This window comes from Ylistrum balloti, unplaced genomic scaffold, assembly GCF_031769215.1.
Source record: "Ylistrum balloti isolate Yb309-2 unplaced genomic scaffold, AGI_CSIRO_Ybal_v1 Utg369798, whole genome shotgun sequence".
Classification (NCBI taxonomy): domain Eukaryota; kingdom Metazoa; phylum Mollusca; class Bivalvia; order Pectinida; family Pectinidae; genus Ylistrum; species Ylistrum balloti.
This window is the reverse complement of record NW_026781977.1, coordinates 1,355,733-1,382,298: the sequence shown is the minus strand read 5'-3', so window position 1 is coordinate 1,382,298 and position 26,566 is coordinate 1,355,733. Positions and strand designations below refer to the sequence as shown.

General features: G+C 34.4%; 1 protein-coding gene across 1 annotated transcript; it reads left to right on the top strand.

The window, feature by feature from the left end:
• Nucleotides 1-6,345: 6,345 nt before the first annotated feature.
• Nucleotides 6,346-26,330, top strand: LOC132544412 (myosin heavy chain, embryonic smooth muscle isoform-like). Its single transcript, XM_060208003.1, has 4 exons — nt 6,346-6,480; nt 23,536-23,674; nt 24,201-24,310; nt 24,939-26,330. The coding sequence occupies exons 1-4, from the start codon at nt 6,346-6,348 to the stop codon at nt 26,328-26,330; spliced, it is 1,776 nt and encodes a 591-aa protein (XP_060063986.1).
• Nucleotides 26,331-26,566: the final 236 nt, after the last annotated feature.

Here is a 26,566-nt window from a genome sequence, read left to right as displayed (position 1 = left end):
TACTTGTTGTTAAAGTTAAGGGGATGGTGTTTTGAAATATACCGGAGTGCTTTTATATTCTTGTATTTCTGTTTTATTTCAATATAGTGTTACATCACGGTGTTTTTCTGTATGTCTTGATGAGGGAATAGGTAAGATATTCAGACATATTTATATGAAAATGTGATAATTGTTAGAGATAGAATCTAATTTTGAACATAAAACCACTATATTTCATGTTACTGAGAAACAGGGTGAGTAATGAAATTAGATTATCATATTCTAGTGGGGTTCAGACTTGTTTTGTTTTAAACAACTATTTCATGAACACTTGGTTTCGAGGATGAATAATCATGAGATCAACTGATAATAAATACATGTGATTCGTATCTTATTTTTGAATAGTTGATTAATTTGTAGTCACTTGAACCATGAGTGTAGAAAATTCTTGATATTATGAGGATAAAACCGTCACAACAGTGAGTAATTCAATGTAACTTTGATTACATTGCACAGAAATTTCATTTCATATGTACATGATTTGAAGTGAAATTTTAATGAAATGTTTTTGTCACTTTTGATATGTGGTGGAGTATGTTTATAAGATGGGTAAACTGATAAACATTGGGACATTTTTTTAATTCTCCATTTTGGACCAAATCTTTTATTTTGTATGATGTTTTTGGAAGTATATTTTGGTATTTTGTAAATCAAGAGTGACAAATATGTCAAATAAATACACAGCCAAATTTGAACTTGAATTCATTGGTCTTTGTTTATTTTGTTCAGTTAAATATGTTTCATCTAACAAGCTTGTCCTTGTCGACGTCCAGTATGAACAGACAGTGTACATCAACATATATGTATGTCACTTGTTCCATATTGTCAACTGTGGTATAGAAGTTGATAGTACAGATCGCATTACAAGTCTCAGCATGAGAGAATTTCCCCCAAAGTCAAGCAGTAGAGTGTTTGGCTAGCGACCAAAGGGTCACTAGTTCTAACACCAGCGGTAGTGGAGTGTTTTTCATGGTTGAAGACTTTGAAGGAAGGAGTAGTGAAGAAGTGGAGAATACAGGTGCCTTACTAGCCTCGACTAGCGGTAGTTTTTCTTCCTCGCGTGGTATAGTGTACGGCTAGAGACTGAAGGGTCGCTAGTTTGAATCCCAGTAGTGACAGGATGGGTTTCATCACTCTTTTCTATTACACTGGAAAACAACCTAAAACGTTTCCTTGAAAATAGCCATTGTCCTTTGTGGTGTTAAGGTTAACTAGTAGTTTTACTGTATAGCTGGTACACATCATACGTAAAAACTTTCAGAAGTTTCTTCAAAACTATCACAATATATTTTAACGAATCCAAATTTTGCTATGTGAACGTGGAAGGGCATCTTACACACACGTTTCTCATTATTTTTGGGATTAAAGAGGCACCTTTTTATTTCATCGTTTTGGTCAATCTAAAAACTAATGACGACAGGTGAATGTGCATTCAGTGTCACTTACCCAAATATAGAACATGAATGTCTTGACAGGGTTGTGTTTACCTTGGATTTACTGTGTATGTCACAGGCAATATTACAATTAAAAGTGGTAAATGTACAAATGTTAAACAAAAGTATAGTTCCCTGACTGGAATACTGCTCAATATGCGACATTTTATAATCCTTAAGTCACATTGAACATAGAGATGACCTTCTAGCATGTCTCCAACAGTATCAAGTATTAATCTGTGTCACCCTAACACTATCACGTATCTCATTGGCTGCATTCATTATCACCGATGATAATAGGTCAGGTTTTGACCAGTAAATGCAGCAATGCATTGGAATATGAATAATTAAATTAAAGAACATTCAGACTAGAATCGGTTTATTAAAATGTATATAGAAAACAATACAAAAATAGTAATGTAAGGTCAGTAACTGAGATTTAAGATGCACCTCCGTCGAAATTTTATTAAGGTGGGAATCATGTGCTATCATCGATTTTGTATTCGTAGATTCAATAGTGAACGCATAAGCGCTTCACATTTATGTTTCAATCCGAATTTTCAATTTTTCGGTATCAGCACATGCTTGTACCGATTTTTGAGGATAGGATTTAAGTTACATCTGATTAAACAGGGTTAAGTTCAGTTGCTAAAAGTTTGTACATGTGTGTGCTGTGTGTCAAAAATACATTTGAAGTCAAGGAAACCCCTATACTTTAGTGCATGTTGCTGCTGGCAGTAACATTGATGGTCTGTAATAAGTAAGTCATGACACATATCTGAGAAGTTATTTTACTGAGATTACCTATCGGAATTCATTGAGATGGAAAATCGAATTTTTCCATTTTATTGTTGGTTATATTTATATATGTATAAGTCAAATAATGCAGTAATACGCTGTACGTCTTTTTGCGATCACAGTAATGTACATCATCCCAACAGATATAACTGGCTATATGGTATCGAAGTCAGTAGTATAACTTAGCCTTTAAACAACGTCTTCATATACTTAATAACCAAACTATAATGGCAGGGATAAACGACCGAAAAACTCGCCAAAAAAAAAAAAAAAAAAAACCAAATCATTAACCACTTTAGACAAAAAGTGATCCCTGTACTGGGTATTTTTTAAATTGTTTTTTAATTTCTCAAACAAAAGTACTTGGAACAGTAACTTTTTATTTAACTCATTTTGTATGATAATTTTGTTTCTGTCAAAACATTTGGTGATCTGACCATACAAATGATGTTACTGTTTTCAGGTCATCTGACTGGAAAGGTCAGAATGATCTTAAGCCATCATGTTTCGTCCGTCATGCGAAGTCCATCGTCTGTCGTGCATAAACTTTCCTTTCGAATGACTTCTTCTCGATAAGCAAAAGGTCCAGGGTTCTTATATTTAGCATGTAGCATAATGGGTGAAGGACTACCAGATTTGTCAAAAAGAATTACCTTGAAGCACTTTCAAGGTCACAGGGGTCAAATGAGTTGAAACATTTAAGCAAGTTTATCTTAATAACCAAAAGGTCAAGGGTGCTGATATTGGGCTTTTAGCATGATGGAAGGAACGACAATCTATTTTGTCGAAATAGATTACCTTGGCCTACTTTTTAGGTTGTATGGGTCAACTGTGTTCAAATATCTAAATAACTTCTTCTCAATAACCAAAAACCTTAGGGTGCTGGTATTGGGCATGTAGCATGCTGGGAGTAAGTGCTGTCAAATTTGTAAAAATGAATTACCGTTACCCACATTTCAGGTCAATTGTGACAAATGTGTTGAAATCTTTAATCAACTTCTTCTTAATAACCAAATGGCCAAAGGTGCTGATATTAGTCATATAACATGAATATATAAACACCTTTACCATAGTCATTAGCATACAACAGAAATATATAAACACCTCTACCGTAGTCATTAAACATACATTACAACAGAAATATATAAACCCCGGTACCGTAGTCATTAAACATACAACAGAAAAATATAAACACCGGTACCGTAGTCATTAAAAATACATTAAAACAGAAATATATAAACACCGGTACCGTAGTCATTAAACATACATTACAACAGAAATATATAAACACCTTTACCGTAGTCATTAAACATACATTACAACAGAAATATATAAACACCTGTACTGTAGTTATCAAACATACATTACAACAGAAATATATAAACACCGGTACCGTAGTCATTAAACATACAACAGAAATATATAAACACCGGTACCGTAGTCATTAAACATACATTACAACAGAAATATATAACATACATTAAAACAGAAATATATAAACACCGGTACCGTAGTCATTAAACATACAACAGAAATATATCAACACCGGTACCGTAGTCATTAGAAATACATTACAACAGAAATATATTAACACCGGTACCGTAGTCATTAAACATACATTACAACAGAAATATATAAACACCGGTACCGTAGTCATTAAACATACATTACAACAGAAATATATAAACACCGGTACCGAAGTCATTAAACATACATTACAACAGAAATATATAAACACCTGTACTGTAGTTATCAAACATACATTACAACAGAAATATATAAACACCTTTACCGTAGTCATTAAACATACATTACAACAGAAATATATAAACACCGGTACCGTAGTCATTAAACATACATTACAACAGAAATATATAAACACCGGTACCGTAGTCATTAAACATACATTACAACAGAAATATATAAACACCGGTACCGTAGTCATTAAACATACATTAAAACAGAAATATATAAACACCGGTACCGTAGTTATCAAACATAAATTACAACAAAAATATATAAACACCGGTACCGTAGTCATTAAACATACATTACAACAGAAATGTATAAACACCTGTGCCGTAGTTATGTTTTTAGATAATGGTTTTCTGTGTAATTTCAATAATTCGTGCGCAGAAACACAACAGAAGAGAAGAAAGTGTTTTCAGTATCGTGTATGTTGTATGTTTCGTCATGGCCATTTCTGCATGCCGTTATTTGCTTTGGTTTGTTATAGATCAACATTTTAATCTGTTTAAAAACATGAGCCGGAAAGTGAACTATATAATTCAATTCAAGTTCCTCTTTACTAGGATACTATACAATTCGATGTCTTACTGACACTATTTGTTAATGTCTTAGAAAAGATCACTGTATTCAAATGTGTTGGTCTACCTCTGGTTTTCGTTTTAAACAACGGATTGTGCTAATAACAACCTAGTTTAAAATAACGAATTATCATGCTCTTTATGTATACAGTGAACAATCAGTTACATTAACGTGCCTTAATCTCAGTTTGTTGACAGGAAAACGTTATTGCGTCTAAAGACATACTTATATCTAAAAAAAAAATGACATCCCATGAAAACATTATTAAAAAAATTAACAAAAATTGATAGATAAAAACTATTTTTGAGACTAGTGTTGTCGTCTAATGAATGGGTTCTCCAATATCAAACCTTTGTAATCAAAACAAAGAAAAAACTATTAGTCAATATGTTATTTCCTAAGGTATATTTAATTGTTAAACTACATGAAATAAAAGACAACAAAATATCGTTTTTCGTCTATCGGAATTTCCGATTCAAATGACTCATGTGTGAATTTACATTTAAATTGAATAAATTGTTATCTTTCGGTACGTTTTGATGTGTTTCTTACGACCCGAGAATTCTTACTAAAAAGATAAAGCTTACACCTTTTGAGTGAGTCGATATGGTTGGGGTATTTAATACCTAACAACACATAAACAACTTAGAATTCTGTAAGCATAGTCAACTTAATGCCTATATTCGTAAACTCTTTATTCCACGAAGTATATACATATATTAATGTTATTGATTATTGATTTATTGAATATTGATTATTTAAATGTTTCGTCTTCATTATCGATAAAAAAATCATACTTCTTTCTTAGAGATATTCATTTTATGGTGTAAAGAAGTTGAGCAGTTATATGCTTCAAATTACAAATCTGATTATAGACACCAATAAAGGTGTGCACACATACATTCTAAAGTATTTAAGTGTCAATACAGGAACATACAATGTACGTACGGAAACTGGTTTTTTTTCTTTGTTTTTATTGAAAAAGGCATTTTATTCATAATAATTTTTATCGTTACCATTTCATTCACTAAAATCTACAGTCGGTAGATGTTAATTTCAAATTCATTTTTATACACAATTCATGTCGTGAGTTTAACATTAACTGTTCTTTGAGACAAATACAGACGAATTAGTTATCTTTGTTCTTCAGTTTGATAAAACCAGCCATGAGATATGAACCAATCAGTGTTTATTTGGAAATATTGAACTCATTAATCACTTAGAGAGATAGGTATCAGACTTGTAAATAAACTTCACGGTTGGTATTTTGAAGTACGGCGAGATTTTAATGTTTGCACATTTGGTTTTGATGTACGTTTAAAGATTTGTCTGTCGATCTGTTCATTACCCAGATCGCAGGTAAGATTTGGTAGGCGTATGACCCTGCTAAAACGTGTCGCGATCTATAATCACATATTTTAAACTCAATATGTTTAATGTTTGGTAGGTGTAATGCTCTATACGAGATCAAACCGGTCAATAGTGTATTAGATTAAACTCACTGGACAACACCATGATGACGTAAGTGTTAAGAGCATTTATGATTTTCAAATCCTGATCAAATACTTTCAACATATAATATACCTATATATATATATATATACTTCTGCTCACACTTTGCCGTCGGGCTCCTGTTGGTATGGTTTATATGATGTGTCAACACGGAGAGTCGGTTTGGATTTGAGATTGTGGAGTTACTGAACGTGATAGAGCCACATATGGAACAATAACTGTACAGCAGGGCAACATGAATAGCAAACACAAGGAAATTCTTCACACTCATCGGAAGTTTCTCATTACGAATATTATATGGACAGAGGATTTATGTAAACGATTGCAGGACGCATCTCTCCTACCGGACTCAACGGTGAAGGATATCAAGGTAAGGTTTTAACATGGATAAACAATATGCTGATAAACAAATGGTCCTCGTAGATAAATGACGATCAAAATAAAACAGACGTCTTCTACAGTTTTACGGAGATGTGGCTAATTATCAACTTGTGATGACTCGATAATGTCTAGGCAACAAATAGGTACGCCATGTCTGTAGACAGGTGATAGATACTGAGAGATTCTGTCTACAGACAACATATAGATACATTGTGTCTGTAGACAGGTGATAGATACTGAGAGATTCTGTCTACAGACACATATAGGTACATTGTGTCTGTAGACAGGTGATAGATACTGAGAGATTCTGTCTACAGACAACAACCAGATACATTGTGTCTGTAGACAGGTGGAAGATACTGAGAGATTCTGTCTACAGACAACATACAGATACATTGTGTATGTAGACAGGTGGAAGATACTGAGAGATTCTGTCTACAGACAGCATATAGATACATTGTGTCTGTAGACAGGTGATAGATACTGAGTGATTCTGTCTACTGACAACATATAGATACATTGTGTCTGTAGACAGGTGATAGATACTGAGAGATTCTGTCTACAGACAACATATAGAGAGAAAGCTTTCTACCAAGCTGTTTGAGTAAAGTTCTGGTTTGATTTCTCAAGTGTGCATTTTCTATTTCTAGATAGAAACATCCTGGCTTTTGAGCCTTTGGTGTTAATGTTGTTGTTCATCCGATATTTAAGGGACTTGTTCCCAACACTACTCCTTAAGTAGGACGAAATATGACTGCAACTAATGCCACTATTGTAAAAGGTGACTAAATATGCGGGGTGATGTTTTTTCTCTTCTTTTAAATGACTGTTTATTTCTGTTTGTATCCCTTGACACGACCTCTCTTTGTGAGGAAGACTTTGGGTTACTGTCCCTTATCTCAGGCATACCGAAGTCTATACAAATGGTAGTTAATACTCTGTTTTAGCACTAATATTGTGTATGTGTAATGACTGCTTCGCCCATTGTCAGTATAATATGAGCGGAATGGTTGTCCGGCTTGGCGCCGTCCGCAGTATAATTCAGTGTGGTAGCACTATAAATTCTGGTTCAGTTCCGGACTATCACAAGAACACGGACACGAACATTAGTCTTCCACAAACACCGGCACTTAACACATTCATTCAACTCGCATATGTAGAGAGGTCGTCCTGAAACGACCATGGTTGTTGACAGGACTTGAAGAAATAGCTTAAATCATTCCAGCAAAATGATTTACGTACAAAATATCGACAACTGACAGACAACCATCCTATACAGGAGTTCGAAATGCAGCTTGATAAGGTCTATTTTCTTGTGCAATATAAAGTTGGACATATTTAATACTTGTAATTTTGCCTGTTGGTTCCATTTTTGTATACCTTTGAGAACGCGAGTGACATGGCTTATTTGAATTGACCAATATTTACATTGCGGATGCTGTCTTTGAAGTAACCTTACTCTTCAGGAACACATGGTCTTAATCTCCTAATACCTTTTTCGGGGTTCCTGTGTAAATATTTCTTATCTATGTTATCTCCACGTTTCATCATCGTCGCTTTAGACAGGTGTTTAAACAAATGGTATGACAAATGACATATACATGTAGTTAGGGCATAATCGGCTACAAAATACACAAAATGCACTTAAAGAAATGTGTTTGACTATAGTTATAAATATGTGATATGTGTTTGACTTCAGTTATAAATATGTGTTTGACTTTAGTTATAGATATGTGTTTGACTTTAGTTTGTGTTTGATAGATATGTGTTTGACTTTTTTGACTTTATAGATATGTGTTTGACTTTATAGTTTGTGTTTGATAGATATATATATGTTTGACGTTAGTTATAGATATGTGTTTGACGTTAGTTATAGATACGTGTTTGACTCTAGTTATAGATTGGTGTTTGACTTTAGTTATAGATACGTGTTTGACTTTAGTTATAGATTTGTGTTTGACGTTAGTTATAGATTTGTGTTTGAGATATGTGTTTGACGTTAGTTATAGATATGTGTTTGACGTTAGTTATAGATTGGTGTTTGACTTTAGTTATAGATATGTGTTTGACGTTAGTTATAGATATGTGTTTGACTTTAGTTATAGATATGTGTTTGACTTTAGTTATAGATATGTGTTTGACTTTAGTTATAGATATGTGTTTGACTTTAGTTATAGATACGTGTTTGACTTTAGTTATAGATATGTGTTTGACGTTAGTTATAGATACGTGTTTGACTTTATAAATATGAGATATGTGTTTGACGATAGTTATATATATGTGTTTGACGTTAGTTATATATATGTGTTTGACGTTAGTTATAGATATGTGTTTGACTTTATAGATATGTGTTTGACTTTAGTTATAGATATGTGTTTGACTTTAGTTATAGATATGTGTTTGACTCTAGTTATAGATATGTGTTTGACGTTAGTTATAGATATGTGTTTGACGTTAGTTATAGATATGTGTTTGACGTTAGTTATAGATATGTGTTTGACTTTAGTTATAGATATGTGTTTGACTTTAGTTATAGATATGTGTTTGACTTTATAGATTTGTGTTTGACTTTAGCTATAGATATGTGTTTGAGATATGTTTTGACTTTAGTTATAGATATGTGTTTGACGTTAGTTATAGATTTGTGTTTGACTTTAGTTATAGATATGTGTTTGACTCTAGTTATAGATTGGTGTTTGACTTTAGTTATAGATATGTGTTTGACGTTAGTTATAGATATGTGTTTGACTCTAGTTATAGATATGTGTTTGACTTTAGTTATAGATACGTGTTTGACTTTATAAATATGTGTTTGACGTTAGTTGTAGATATGTGTTTGACTCTAGTTATAGATATGTGTTTGACGTTAGTTATAGATATGTGTTTGACGTTAGTTATAGATATGTGTTTGACTTTAGTTATAGATTTGTGTTTGACGTTAGTTATAGATTTGTGTTTGAGATATGTGTTTGACGTTAGTTATAGATATGTGTTTGACGTTAGTTATAGATATGCGTTTGACTCTAGTTATAGACAGATGGAAGCTTTATTAGGTCTACTGTAAGGCAGGAACATGAATGCAGACTGATAATATCTGAAGCAGACAGAAGTTTAAGTTATCGAGCTAAAGACAAGTCGACTTTACGGCAGTTTTGACTATAGCTATAGATGGATACAGCGAAAGATTTGGCTAGTCACGGATACGTGGTAGCTATATGACTACTCAAGACATTTCCCGGGTTTAATCCATCAAATGTGGCATCGTCCAACCTGTACGTAGTAAACGATGTCATCAATCTATTGAACACATCCATAGACCGGACCAGCCAAACGTGAGGATCGGGTGGAACAGCCATTAAGGAAACGACATTAAAAGACGGATTAATTTGAATTCGCTTGACAGGAATTCATTACATATTGATTTTAATTATATCATTTCTTTCAAGAATGATATATGATGCATTTCCGACATTTGCTGTGTGTGGTTTTGGTTTTGAATTGTAATGAATAACATTTTGATTAGTTTTATTGATAGAAGTATAATTATGGAAATATTATCGTTACGATTTCCTCAAAATATTAAAAAAAAGAAAAAAGAAGGTTAAAAAAATTTAAAAATTTAAGTACCAAAATATATCTCATAAACCAAAATGTCAATTAGTGCTTCATAATAGAAAACATTATTAAGAAAGACAATATATTGTCAAAAACCTAATATTGTTTAGTGTAGGGAACAGTGTTCAGAATAGGACGACAATGTCTCGTCAAAACCCTTAAATAATTTATCATCTTATCGTAGAGAACAGTGTTCAGAAAAGGTCGACAATATCTCGACAGACGCCTGATATTAACCAATGTTTTATCGTAGAGGACGGTATCTCCTCAGTCACCTAATATCAAATTGTGTTCATAATACAAGTTATATGGTTGATATGGTGGTACGGAAAACTGTATTAGAACAAATGTTGATATTTGCAGTCCAAAGGAGTAGAACTGTATCTAATCAAGGGCAGTTTTCCATCAAGCTATATGGTAAAAGTGATGATTTCAATTTCTCTATTGTGAATTTTCCATTTCTGGATAGCAATATTCCTGCATCTCCAACCTTTGTTATCTACATGTCACAGTTTATTCGAAATTCAGGGGCTTGTTCCCATTATCACGATTTCATTGCAAGAAGTCGTCAACTGACTGACAAACTCGTAACACAAGGGTTCAAAAGATACAGGTTGATGATCATTATGGTCGCAATAGTGATCTCATTGGAAAATATTATATTTCTTTGAGTGTCATGAGGCTGAGGCTTGTTAGTTTGACTGTTGGTTCCATTGCTGTATACTTTATTCTCATTTGAGAACGTGACATTACTTACTTTGAATGACAAAGGTCGATGAACCAGAAGACGGGAACACCTAGTCTTATTCTCCTTGTACTTTTTTCGGAGTCTCCTTGTAAATTTTTCTTTTGTTCATATTTCGCCTAGCTCATTGGAATGTGGGTTTTTATGTTGCCACGTTGGTATTTTCTAGATTTTTTGCTTTGTAACTAGACTTCAAATGTGTAGTAGGTGGCGTGAAGTATATTGTAATATATTCATGAATTTAAAGGGAGTGTTTGTTTGTAACTTTGTCACTTTGTAGTAATTTAGAATAGAATGACGTAGATATAGTTAAAAGCTAAGTAGATTCCATATCATTTAATGTAAGTTGAACATTTTTGTCATCCGAAAATATACGAAATCGATAAACAGCAATTGCGATGTTTATTTAATTTCCAGTGGCTATTGATAAACGGGATTACATTTTGAAATTCGCTTTACATTATTGTCTGTGTATTTAGTATTCAATACAATACATGCTAAAATCATTAAAACTAAACGGGTCTTTTTTCAGAAGAGCCAAGAAGTACATAATAAATTAATGTTCTGGCTGAGAGATATTTCTATAATGTTATTCACTATAGCTCAATCTGCTTCTGTTTTTATTTATTAACTCAATTCCTTCAACAGCTGGTAGGTATGGAAGTCTTCATCTTAAACATTACGTTTAAAATTAAGTAGGAAAACTTGTTATATCCCTCCTTATCCATGAACCATTGATTTGTACTGTAAGTTGACAAGTGATGAATCATGTGTGACAAATCATATTCATTTTCTATTTACTCAACACTGTAAATCATTGAAGTAATATTGCAATTCAGGAATTATTGTGTACTGCAATGACAAACGAGGACCACAACATGGTAAGTGACGTATCTTTCGTTTATATTGCTGTTGACAAATACAATGTTGTTTTGCAATGTTGGCTTGTAGACGTCAGCAATTTACTATTGATAACATGGGTATCTCACTGTCCGTCGTGTTAGTATGGTCCTCCTCTTAAGATATCTCGGTCGCCAAGTGTCACAATAAACATGTGCTTTTCTAATCGATTTCGGAGTCCTCCAATGACCCTTCACGTCAATGGTTTAAAGAGTTCTCCGTCTGATATGATGTATCGTGACGTTAGTCTTATGCAAAACAAATCAAGATTTAAGAGTGAAGATTTCGACATCAAAAATAAAGAATAATTCAACTGAATGACTATGAATCATGCTTACCGAACAGCGACAGATTTTTTACCAAGCTGTATAATAAGCGCGATGGTTTTAATGTTCCTGTTGTGAATTTCCCTCTTACAGATATTAACATCCTGCTTCCCAACAATCGTGTTATCATGTCGCATTTGTTTCGATATCCATGGGTTTGTTCACATCTTTCCTTTCACATTATTTTTTCATATATATATATATTATAACTTTTTCATATTAAGTCATGAAAAATTTTCAAGGATTGTACAAAAGTCACAAGTGAAAAAACCCCTTCTATACGCTTCGTCTTGCTAAATATCGTCAGTGATGGGGAGTGGGTGGGGTGGTTCAGGACTTGGATTTTTGATACCGGGAGGCGGCTGAGGAAAATCAAAATTCATCGAAGTTAATATAGATGGAGAGGTGAATAAAAAACCCTTTAACTGAATGGCTTAGGAAATTGTCATATATGTTACATCTTCTATATTATTGCGAACGAATGTATATCAATACATTTTGAACCGAACCACCGTTTGATTGAATAAAACCATGACATGCAAGTTACGGATGGTAACCTTGGGTACTTTCAAGTCCACTGGCTGTATGTACAAGACACAAAAGTGAAGCATCTTTCGTTATTACTAGATACAATAGAGTCAAACATTGAATGAAACTGAATCATGCAGCTGTTTCGCCAGTGTAAATATAAGAATAAATTACTTGTAATTAACATGGTCTTGATAAAAATTTGACCCTCGTTTCTCTCAGATATATAAGCAGAGGTTGTATCGATAAATCGTTCTCCATCTATAATCCCCTTCTTTAGAATCGTTAATTACAAGTCTTAGATGATTGACAGGCTGTCAGTTAATTTCACGTGTATAGAATAGGTTCTTCAGAATAAACCACAAGTCGGTGAGAGCTATATCATTTACTGTCGAATCTAATTTCAGTGATTTATAGTATATAAGATTAATATGATATCGATTTATATTTCTTTCATTATATACCTAAATAATACTTACTTGTTAATATGTATACTGTATATTGATCAATTTATAACTGAAGTGAAATCCACGGGTATTAAAGTAGACAAACAATTTCATTACGTATTGATGTCTATAAACCTGTGTTCTGGGTATAGTTTTAATTACATCTATATTTTGTGGTTTTGTTGTTAACTTTTAACATTTAGCGTGTGGGATTCCGTATTCTATATTTTCTGGGTATTTTTCTAATTTTCACAGCCATAACAAAACTTCATTTTGCCTCCGAATGAAACATTGTAAAATCCGCCTTGCCACAATCTGTTACCATGGACACTAAGTAAACAGGTCCAAACATGACTAAATCACGGGCTAAATCAAGCAAAGCTTCCAAATTACTGTTTCCAGATCACTAGTAAAGAACTGCAAGCCATCTTCCATATCTTCCTTTAAAACCGAAATTACTATCATACCACCTTTATGTTTTTAACTGACGCCGACAACAACAAAAGCAATTGTACAATGTGTTTGATGTTGTAACATCTCTTACCTATAAAACTTAACACCATTCGGTGTTAATCATTATATATCGATAATATGAAGAGAAATAAGATACAGGATTTAAATTAGATCGATCTTATCTATTTTGGTTAAATAAAGAGAGCTGATTTTTAAAATTGGACCGTTTATTGAGTTAATAACTTGACGACATATTAATTTCAAACTTTGAAAAAATAACTTGATTGATAATCGATAGACGAAGATATTGTTACATTGTATATTTAAATCTGTCGGTGCCTTTTCTCGTCTTTATTGTTATCAACATATTGACACATGCTCATACATATTTGATATTCTCATCACACACTAGAAGCAGTACATGATTACACGTCAAAGAAATGGAATATTTTAATATATTATAAAGTTAGTGGAAGTGATATGTTGGACACGCTATGTAAAGCTATACCCATCCTCAAACTTATATCAATAAATTGATTTGTAGGATTTTCAAGATAGAACAATTCCATTATTTGTTTAATATATTCTCATCACATGATTGAAAACTGCACTCAATTTATTTGTTAATTGATGTAAAATATTTCATTAAACTTGACGTCACATATAGAACTCAATCGACTCCAAATGAAAAAGCCTTTAAATTCAACCAATTAAATCTTAGCTCGCTTATGTAAAATTAATAAAAAAAGATGTTTTCAAAGATCGAAATATCGACTTTTCTCAGATTGAATTCAATTAGCGTTGGAGCTCGCGCACGTCCATTTCAACAACAAAACACCAACATGCCCACATAATCACAATCCAAACTCAAATTCAATAAAATTTGAACAAAACATGAACAAAAGTTTCACACCGAGACCTATAAAAAGTACAAGGAGAATAAGATCAGATGTTCCAGAAGAGTAGGCGCCTTTTGCTTCATCAACGATGCCCGCCATGTTGGCCAAATGTGATTTCCATGAATTATCTCCTGAATATCAATACATTTGGTCCCAGTGATCGGTGAATAGTTGGCATTGATGTTGCAGAATGTAATTTACGAAACGATCGCGTATATCAAGATATAGTTTTAATCATTTTATGACAAATTTAGGATAATAATTCATAAACAACCGAGGTGTCGAATGAAGGCAGATGAAATATGGCATCTTCAAACTGTCTCCTGGATTTTCATTCATTTGGTCCCTAGTGAGCGTTGGTAAGTATACCTAGAAGAACAACAGTTTCATCGTGTTGTTTATTATTTGGCAAAAAAGAGTTAAAGATGAACTGATAATTCACAACAAATGGTTTCAAAAGACGCATGTTAATGAAAACAGAAAAGTGTTACTGTCGTCATAGTGGTCTCTTTGAGAAAGATTATATTTTTTACGGACGTGTTTGATGCTCGTTCTTTTGACTGTTGGTTCCGTTGTTGTTTACCTTGTTCTTATTTGAGAACGTGACATTACTTACTTGGATTGACCAATTGCGACTGTCGTCGATGAAGAAGAAGACACTTACTATTCCGGAACACCTGGTTGTATACTCTTTGCAATTTTTCAAGAGTCTCCGTGTAAATATTTCTTTTGTTTATCAACCTTTTTGTTGTTCTTAAACAAAACACATTTTGCTACCAATCCTCATGTACATTCTTTATTCGAGAGAACAACATATACTCACACAGAGGAATAGGCTTGATAAACAGGAACACTGTCAACGAAACTCAGAGATATACATCTGTTTAAAGACCAAGGATTAAAGACCGTTGATAGTCCATTTAAATTTACAATGTCGAGGTATGAACAAGTACAGACCAAATTGTCATATCGAAGGCTGTAAATCGTTTGGGTCATCGTAATGTCAGCACAACACTGTTAGGTGGGTATTTCATTGCGATCGTTATGTATTTATTTATTCATAGAGGCCTTTCATATTCTCGGACAAATTTAACAGAAATTGCTTTTCAAACTGTAAACGGTTTAGGAGTGGTTTTGAGGATGAAACACACTGAATGTATAATAGACAAGATTAATCATGAAATTGAGTCCCCTTTCAATGGATGACCTCGATATCGGCAAATATAGACGGATTTAGATGTCATTGTTCAGTACAGTATATCCGAAGGTATTGTCAACACACAAACAACATCGGAAGTCCAGACGAACGTAAACAAACAAGCATGTTAAAGCATATCATAAATACAAAGGTATTCCGGAAGGCAAAGGTTCCCGTTGTTGAGAAAAGAAAACAATTAGTCAGAGAGGGTTAGGCCGGAATTCATAACGAAAAGACAACAACAGGAAGTTGGAAAACATGTCTAAACAAAGACTCGGAGACGGCATGCACACCCACAAAATCTGGAAATAAAACTGAAACATATGTTTATTGGTTAGTCAAAACAGCTGACAACGTTTAGCTACCTACACCTGTAATTAAGATACATCAAGAATCGTTGATTAAAAAACAGAGATTGTCTTTAGAACAATGAACCTGATAGTGGTTACCGCCTCATGTAGCTAAATGATTACCAGACCGATGAAATGTTTCATCAGGTATATGAAAAGTACGAAATCTATTGAATTATCAGGCAAGTGCGCCTCCCGAATTTTTTAAAATCAATTTTTTAAAATTTATTTCTGTATTTATGTAATTTTTCCGATCTTTATTAATTTTCTTCAGTAACTTCATAGGCTTAAAAATTTAGGCCTGTATCATCACTTACGAATCCTAGAAGGCCGAAACAGCTGTACGAAGCCTTCACTGTTTGGATCTACTGTATCTAACTCTAAATTTGTATGAAAAGGTGCTATTCACTTACATTTCTACTGTACAATCTTTAGGTAAAATAACTGACATGTTTTCTCTTGATAAAATGTTCATACGTCAAATACGTTGTCTTCTGTCATTAAATCAATTGCCATAGACATTTTAGTCTTCACCTCTGAAATGTTTTATTTGCATAGCAAACCTGTGTGTTATCGTTAATTTTAAAGATAAAATGTTTTCAGCCATCTATAGCGTGATGCTCCTTTGACCTTCGTTTTTGAGTAAATAAAAAGTTTCGTTTTAGAATCATGTTTAATCCTTCTATCTTGTAGCGTTTCATATTAAAGCCAGGAGGTATTTAAATACCATGTTACGTATACTCTACCTATTTAGACCCTATGACCGACATTTCACTCCTTCTTATAGTTCTTATAGCTTAATGCGCAGGTCAAGAACTGACATATGTATGGACAGCACAGTTAAAGTTACGTCACGAAGTATTATGAATGAATATATTTTTTAATTTATTGTTGATAGTGTGAATTTATAAATCTCGGCGGATTGTGGCTGAACTCAAAGTAATATGTTAACTTCTAAATCTACATTATTTTTCTATATTTTAGACTATTTATAATTATTTCTACTTAAAAATGAAAAGAATCACGGGGCGCTATTTTTAATTGAGTAGCACTGACTTGTACCCATAATCCAAAACTGAATCGTAAGACAGAGGAAGCAGTTGGAACTACCATGGTCGAAAAGTTAGTAATGACCGGTATCGTACAAAGGGTTGTCTACAGTTCGTATGTCAAATTCGCGCACACCTTTTATAGCCAGTTACAAAAGTATTGGAATTAATCCCCATCTGGTTACTTTCGTTCACTTTAGATTTTTCCGCTGTCGCTTCCTATGTTTCATGCTTTTCGGACCCTAGCATCACTGGCGAGTCCTTGAAGGACGAAACAGCTGTATGGTGTAGCATCACTGGCGTGTCCTTGAAGGACGAAACAGCTGTATGATGTAGCATTACTGGCGAGTCCTTGAAGGACGAAACAGCTGTGCGATGTAGCATCACTGGCAAGTCCTTGAAGGACGAAACAGCTGTGCGATTTAGCATCACTGGCGAGTCCTTGAAGGACGAAACAGTTGTATGATGTAACATCACTGGCGAGTCCTTGAAGGACGAAACAGCTGTGCGATGCAGCATCACTGGCGAGTCCTTGAAGGACGCACAGCTGTATGATGTAGCATCACTGGCGAGTCCTTGGAGGACTAAATAGCTGTGCGATGTAGCATCACTGGCGTGTCCTTGAAGGACGAAACAGCTGTATAATGTAGCATCATTGGCGAGTCCTTGAAGGACGAAACAGCTGTGCGATGTAACATCACTGGCGAGTCCTTGAAGGACGAAACAGCTGTGCGATGTAGCATCACTGGCGAGTCCTCGGAGGACTAAATAGCTGTGCGATGTAGCATCACTGGCGAGTCCTTGAAGGACGAAACAGCTGTGCGATGCAGCATCACTGGCGAGTCCTTGAAGGACGCACAGCTGTATGATGTAGCATCACTGGCGAGTCCTCGGAGGACTAAATAGCTGTGCGATGTAGCATCACTGGCGTGTCCTTGAAGGACGAAACAGCTGTATAATGTAGCATCATTGGCGAGTCCTTGAAGGACGAAACAGCTGTGCGATGTAGTATCACTAGCGAGTCCTTGAAGGACGAAACAGCTGTGCGATGTAGCATCACTGGCGAGTCCTCGGTGGACTAAATAGCTGTGCGATGTAGCATCACTGGCGAGTCCTTGAAGGACGAAACAGCTGTGCGATGTAGCATCACTGGCGAGTCCTTGAAGGACGAAACAGCTGTGCGATGTAGTATCACTAGCGAGTCCTTGAAGGACGAAACAGCTATATGATGTAGCATCACTGGCGAGTCCTTGAAGGACGAAACAGCTGTATGATGTAGCACCACTGGCGAGTCCTTGAAGGACGAAACAGCTGTATGATGTAGTATCACTAGCAAGTCCTTGAAGGACGAAACAGCTGTGCGATTTAGCATCATTAAATAGTGTCCAAAGATTTTAGCTGTATTTTCATAAAAACAGTTGCAACAATTTTTTACCACCAGAATGGCCTTTTCACAAGGAACAGACATGCCAAATATGAATGAAAGCCCTTCTTCTTACGGTGCAATAGTTATGAGCAATGTTAAATTTGACAACAGACAAACATACAGACGGACAAACAGACAGACAGCACAAAGACACTAAGCCTCCATCTTTCGATCCAGTATAAAACTTATTGGATTTTAGTACTTTGTATTTCTGAACTGACACTTTATCAGTAGCAGTAAATCACACTTATTTAACAACAAAATAATGGTATAGGATTATCAAGTTGACAAATCATGACACAAAGAATTTCTGAAGGATTGTTTTTATCAAGTCGTCGACGTCGGAGAGGCAGGTCGTACGCAGAGAGATCTGTTAAATGTAACGATGGTTTGTGATAATACAAACTCATAAATCTAAATAATTTAGTAGATATAAACAGGAAGGGGTATTGATCAAAGTGAGCCATGTTTAAGTAGGTGTGTAATGCGATTGTAAATTGCCAATCTTGCGCACTCATGAATTTGAATTATCGATTTAATTTTCACCCGAAGTTAAGAAACACAAATTATTTATCAAGAATTCCTCCATTAGTTAAAACATTGTTAAACGTTTAATATATGTTTGTAATGTATGACTGCTGGACATCATCTATACATGTTGTGTTGTCAATGGCAACTGTTTCAACACCAGAGGTAGGAAACAGCACAACAATGATATACAGGATCTTTACTTAAAAAATCCATTTACATGTGCTGCAAAATCTTCACTTTTCGTGTGAGATTTATTTTCGTCGATTTCTTGGGGCACTCGTAATTCACGAATTGATATGTGTTGGAACTGTTAAAATAAGTATAAGTAGATTTATTGAGCAAAATTTATCAACAAAGTCAAGTGTCCATGAAATAGATTCTAATTAAAACCACGAAAACTTAAACCCGCGAAAAAATACGATTTTACAGTAATGTCATAGGGGAAAAATAATAATATGCAATGCTGATTTTGTTTCAGTCTACACTGGTCGGTAGGGAATTTATTCAATGATTTGTGTCTGTTATATTTACTGTAATGTTCCACTAACAAAGCAGTCATTGATTATGCATATGCTGTTCATTTCCAGATCCGTAAACCATTAATCACGATATGTGTTTGGTTTTTTGATAAAAAAAACCCAAAACAAAACAAAACTGGGTTGTCAATATTTTTGCTAATTGTCCTTTTGATACTAGATTGACCGCAAAGTTCAGAATAATCAGGTCAATTTCCTTTTTATTGTATTATACAGTTATTGTCTACTCTTTCCCATTAAGTAAATATATCCTAATGGATATTCATTGATTTTATAGTAAAACTTAACACAATTCCTTGTAAATTCGTCAACCAAGAATGGTCTCTATTATAAATCTCGCGATAATTTCAGATGTAATTTTTTAAACAATAGAACTACTTCTAGTAGTTTTTACTTTCTCTTCTAGGAGAACTAATGGTTATTCGAGATAAACAAATATCAGATGAATATGAATCAATGACCAGTGGTCAACGCCCCATTACTCGATTTCCGCGGTCGTTATAATGGAGAAGAGAGTCACCTGTGGCTGAATGTATCGTGACCAAGTCAATGATATCTATAGACTTCATAAAAGCTTATCTATAGAACAATTACAACTAATGTGATGATTGAACGGTTCTTGTTTCAAGGTCGTGTTAAAGTTTAGTCTTAATAGGGCATATCATAACTTATGACAAGAAGAGTATTTTAATCGTGCTCGTTAATGTTCTTTTAAAGAGATGTTTCGCCAAAGTTGCAAAATCTCTGACTGTTCTGTACCTCTTAAGAACTCATACTCATGATTATGTGAGTAAGACTATGGGTTATGTTCCACACTATGTGAGTAAGGCTATGGGTTATATCACACACTATGTGAGTAAGACTATGGGTTATGTCACACACTATGTGAGTCAGGCTATGGGTTATGTACCACACTATGTGAGGTAGGCTATGGGTTATGTCACACACTATGTAAGTAAGGCTATGGGTTATGTCCCACACTATGTGAGTAAAGCTATGGGTTATGTCCCACACTATGTGAGTAAGGCATTGGGTTATGTCACACACTATGTGAGTAAGACTATGGGTTATGTCACACACTATGTGAGTCAGGCTATGGGTTATGTGCCATACTATATGAGTATGGCTATGGGTTATATCCCACACTATGTGAGTGAGGCTATGGGTTATGTCCCACACTATGTGAGTAAAGCTATGGATTATGTCCCACACTATGTGAGTAAGGCTATGGGTTATGTCCCACACCATACCTATGTGAACAAGGCTATGGAATATGACAAACTGACACTGACAAACATATGCGGCCTAGAGGAATAGACAATGAAAAAATATACATCGTAACATCGTGTGGCCATTACGTGTTTCTAGTTATGATGGATAATCCATATTCTTAGTTCACAATATCAGGGCATTGACATCGTGTTAGTAACTAGATAAGCTGATTAGTGCTCTGACACATCGACAGCTATTGCTATGATATTAATATAATCAATGTGTTATTCGTTTTTTTAAATCCCAACATATATTTTGGTTTCGTACAACATGATCAAAAATTTTTGATAAACATGTTGTTTGTTATGTGGAGGAACAAAATTGATCCTGACATGATGATCAACAACAAATACGTTACGTCTATGTAATGGGTAGGGATTAAGGTAGGGATCATGAATAGTTGTGTAAGATTTAGTGCTGGACGGCGCTAGTCTTTTGAAGTCTAACAACATACTTCAGTCCATTTTCATATTTATTTCTGTTGGAATAGAAAATAGCCCATATTAAAACTCGAAAGCAATAATAATCAAACAGGATAATAATTATATACCTATACCATACAGAAATAATTGTTTGCTTGCCTTGTCGCCCCTTGAACAGACAAGGTCATTTTAATTAGTTATCTGTAGCTTGCCGCCAACACACTGAACAACATTCGGGAGGCCCGTCACATATCTTGGTATCCAAGGTAAAACGTCTTTCCAGGAATACAACCACGTCAGCATATTGCGATCACTTGACCTGAGATTCAAGTCCTATGGTCTACTACCAATTGAGCTGTCGCGAAATAGATAACTGTACTTATTTAGCCCAATATTTATTCATATTGCAAATATGACTGGAAAACAAAAATTCGATTTTTTTCATACATGTTGATCAGTAAACTAAATTGTCGAAGAGCACCATTGAAAAGCTGTAAGTTTATCTATTTGCTAATAAATGGACCTAATTAATGACCATCGACATATTACAAATATTCTTTCTTTGATCAAATCTAAAATATATATATATATATATATATATATATATATATATATATATGAATTATATATATATATATATATATATATTTGTTTTTAGAATGAATTATGATTGCCTATAAAATCTATCATGAATTATGCTTATTAGTTTCAGTAATCTACAAGAAAAACTGTAGACTGTTGTATTACAATATCTAATCTAATGTGAGTCTTCATTACTTCATAGCAGACATAATGAGGTGTATGTATATCATACAGATAGACTTTGACGCGAGATTTGAAATGAGCCGAGGATGAAGTTCGCACGTTCAGATTTATGAACATAACTGATGTTGTCAGTCTAGAATGTTACATATCTTATCTACAGTTGGTGGTTAAGGATGAACATGACTGTGTTATTGTCAGCCAAGAATGTCACATATCTTATCTACAGTTGGTGGTTAAGGATGAACATGACTGTGATGTTGTCAGTCTAGAATGTCACATATCTTATCTACAGTTGGTGGCTAAGGATGAACATGACTGTGATGTTGTCAGTCTAGAATGTCACATATCTTATCTACAGTTGGTGGTTAAGGATGAACATGACTGTGATGTTGTCAGCCAAGAATGTCACATATCTTATCTACAGTTGGTGGTTAAGGATGAACATGACTGTGATGAGTAGGTGGCTAAGGGTCAACATGACTGTGATATTGTCAGCCAAGAATGTCACATATCTTATCTACAGTTGGTGGTTAAGGATGAACATGACTGTGTTGTTGTTAGTCAAGAATGTCACATATCTTATATATAGTTGGTGGTTAAGAATGTAACTACCTTGACAGAATACAGGTATGAAAATATGGAATCGAGACGACACAATTTTCACCACAATTGTTCCCTGTCTTAATGCAACACTTTATCCGCTTAGTGTGACAGGACTTTAAACAAACATGTATGATTTTTTAATTCTGACACTAGTATTTACACTGTAACGCTAAAGATTAGGTAGGTTTATAGGTCTATATAAGGTAAAGTAGGATTAAACAACAAAACACTCTTGAAAACCATATACATGTTAATTTTATTAAAAATAATCTGAAATTGTTTAATATTATACGCTTATAACCGAGGTCACCTCTTTCAAGTGCTTGCGGGAATTTTGTTCAATTATATATATATTCTTTGACTTATTTGCTGATTAAGTACTTTGGGATTTCTCTTTGTTCGGCTGTTCGTGATGCTGGGAGAGCACTGTATATCCCTTCTGTTAGGTCATGTGATAATTTTGTGAGCCACTCTGTGTAGATATATCTATCATGACTTAAGATATCTTGAGACACGATAAATAATTGAAATAACTCTTAGTTATGTTGATTCAAATCTAAGTATCGATGGTTTACTTTCATTAATCTAGATGTATTGCAACATTAAACTCCGAAATTTGTTTGTTTGATTGCTGAGGTTATCACCAGGGTCACTTTTTAGAATAATAACAGTGAACAACATACTCGAAATGTTTTTCATGTCGTCACGTTTCTTTCAATATCTCTACAAAGCATACTTCTTTGAATGTCTTGTCAACAATATTTTATAGCAAATATGTTTTAGGTTTTATGTAATGTGCAACCTTTGAACGTACACTCTATCTAAATATGAAACAGACAGGTGAGATCAAAATCACTGTGCATTACAGAGAAAATGTTAAAATACTTGTTTTAACTTTATTTATCATTTCATGTTTTAATCGGTTATAAAATCTAAGTTTTAAGTAAATAATATATTTTTCCGTTGTGTTTGTTTTACAGGCCCAAAAAGACAGAGATGCTAAAATATCAAAGTTATTGGAAGTACTTCCTGTGCGGGGTGCGCATGCGTACGAACATTTTTGTGATGTTTTACAACTTACGGGTCATTATTTCCTGTCCGACTTCCTTCGCGAAGAAGGTAAACAATATCGCATATATATGTATATATTCTAAATGGCTTATACTGTCACATTAGATAAAACGTTAGCTTTATATACTTAACACAAAATTGCAGTTTCCTTACATATATGGATAGATACGTTTACAAAATAAGTTGTAGCCATCAATTCATAGTTTCTCCCATCTTTTCATTTAGACAAACATATTTTTGCCAACAACCATTTCGAACAAAAGCTATTTTCTAAAATATATTACTAATGTCAACTATAACAAGGGATCCGTTTGGACTAGAAAATTCATTATTTTACATTTATTTCTACATTATTTTATAATTTTTATGTAATTCAAAATGATCTTATTAAATTGGCAAATAAGCAAAATTCATTAAGTTCGACTTGACTTGAAATTGAAACACACAAAAATGAATATATAAGGTCAAAGTATTATTTAGGTATCTCGACAGTAAATAAAATGTATGTGTAATTGTTTATTAAGCTTGAATTGAAGAAAATATTCAAAATGAGATATTATTTTCTTTATAACAGATATTGTTAGTGAGAAATATGACGCAAAGGAGTTATATAAAAAGATGAAGTTCCTGGAAAGATTGAAGGAACACGAAAAGCAAGAACTGGAGGATTATTTCTTGGAAAAGGTAAGTTGTCAAATATACTAAGTGTCCCTAGATTAAGCAAACCCAATCAAGTTTCTATTTAGAAATGTGTACACGATGTCTACGTGAGTATAGGCCTGAAATTACAAGTTTTAGGAAGTATATGCGAGTACATATCTATTAAGTTAAATAAGTGTGTTCTCATATATAATAAATTCTTCTATCGAGAGTATGAACGTACTGTACAGATCTGAAAAAGTTGAAAAGAATATTTGCATCAAGTCGTCATCTCATACAGGTATGAAATTGTTGAATGTTAAGCATGCAAATCCACTGTTCTGACTAGAATATCTAATGCGAAGATGATGCATTAATATGTTATTCAGTGATCAACAATAGGTAACGGAGTAATTGATATAATTAATAGCTGTAGAAAATCAGGACTAGGGAATACTTTCACTCTAGTTATGTGTGATATTTAACATCGCTGCCTCTGGCATTTTAATGTAGAGATGTGTAGCATCTCACTCAAGTTTGAGGGAGAGTGTATAAAAAGTCTGACCAGTCAATTATTAAGAAATGCGTCGTTGAATGAATATCTTTTCATGTACTGAGCGTCATTATCAACATGTGTGGCATGTATATTCACCGAGTGTTTGATAATTTTCAGTTCCGAGGAGATTCTTTACGGATGGTTTGGAAGCATGATTTCCGAGAAAAAGCCAAAGCGATAGACGCCAAACGCGATCAACTGGAACAGCATTTCACGTACGAAATTGCACAAAAGAAAACAAAAGAAACCGCCAATCAACTGGAGCACGAGTTAAAAGACGAGAAAGAAAATGCTGCAGTGCTGAGGTCCCAAATCAACATCATGAAACAAGAACTCAAGGATTTGGAGGCAAAAAGGATGAGTGATTTAGGAAAACAGTTAAGGTATACCGAGGTAAATGAGTCAGTTTTACAACGAACGAGCAAACGACTAGAGTTGGCGGAGAAAACCCTTAGGGGAGTAAATGATAAAATATCCAAACTAATAACGAGACGACAACGTCCCCAAAATGAAAAGGACGAAATGGAATTGCAGAAGTACGAGTTTTCCTTCGTAGTTGAAGATATGGATATTGTGATGGAGTCTTATCAGGATTTGTTACTGATTCGTAGAAAGTACAACGAACTTTTAGAGGAAAAAGATTACGTTTTAGCGCATATGGGACATACAGATCCCGCAACAAATCCTACATTAAAGGACGCATATCGAGATTTCGTCGCAGCGAATGACTCCACAATGCAAGAACTGGAAAACAAAATGCTGAACTTTCAACGGCTTGTAGAGGAACAGAAAGAAAAGATTCTAGATATGAATAAAGAAAAGGTTGAGTCAAACAACAAATTTCAGCTAGGCGCAAATGTTTGGCAAGCAGCCATTATGAATGTCATGAGAAATCAACTACAGGATGTAAAGAAGGAATCTAGAGTGAAGGATACTAGACTCAAGATGTACGAAAATGAAATGTCTAAGATGAGAGGAAAGATCAGCGATCTGGAAAAGGAGAGAGAACTGAAGATGAAAACCATGTCACTGTCTGGGGAACCAAAGACAAGATTGTCAGTCGAGTTCAATGGAGGTAATTCGAGGTCTCCACGGTCAACGAGTTCCATATCAAGCACTGCGGGTATAGACGATCTGGAATTAGCTGAGGATAGGCGTAGACATGTTACATCGTCTTTGGATCACAATGGGAAACCGCATAAAGAATCCATGCTACCACCCTTGAAACCGCAGATTTTCAATTCAGCAGATGCAGGTGCTTCACGTAGCTATACACCTAGAAAAAACAGCTTTAGACCGAAACCATTAGGGGCATGGAACAAGGGAAATAATGATATCGGCATGGCACCCCTACCCGACGGTCTGACAACGGCACCTGTCAAGTTTGGAAATAGAAAAAATCAATACGCACAATTGCCAATGGGATTCGGCGATCTCAAAAGTATGTCTAACCAAGGAAAATCCAAGTTCGAAAAATCTTTAGGACCATCAACGAAAATTAGGTTTTAGATCGTATGGATCGATGTAGCCTCGGAGTAATGAGGGTGGACCAGGCCAGGATATAAATTATAAAGTGATTGAAAGCTAATTTATAAAACCACCCACACACAACAGGAGAGACAATAACTACCATGTTCTTTAAGTTGTGAAACGGTGATTGAAAATTAAATTAACAGGCAGCCGGTTATGAGAAAAATTAAGATGCCTTCAAGCAAGAGTTTTTGATATCATAAACGATATCTTTG

Bases quoted from the DNA above. Each gene is read 5' to 3' on its own strand.
- LOC132544412 (XM_060208003.1), top strand. From the start codon at position 6,346: ATGAATAGCAAACACAAGGAAATTCTTCACACTCATCGGAAGTTTCTC. The intron at 6,481-23,535 runs GTAAGGTTTTAA...TTTGTTTTACAG, and splicing joins CAACGGTGAAGGATATCAAG to GCCCAAAAAGACAGAGATGC. The intron at 23,675-24,200 runs GTAAACAATATC...TCTTTATAACAG, and splicing joins CGACTTCCTTCGCGAAGAAG to ATATTGTTAGTGAGAAATAT.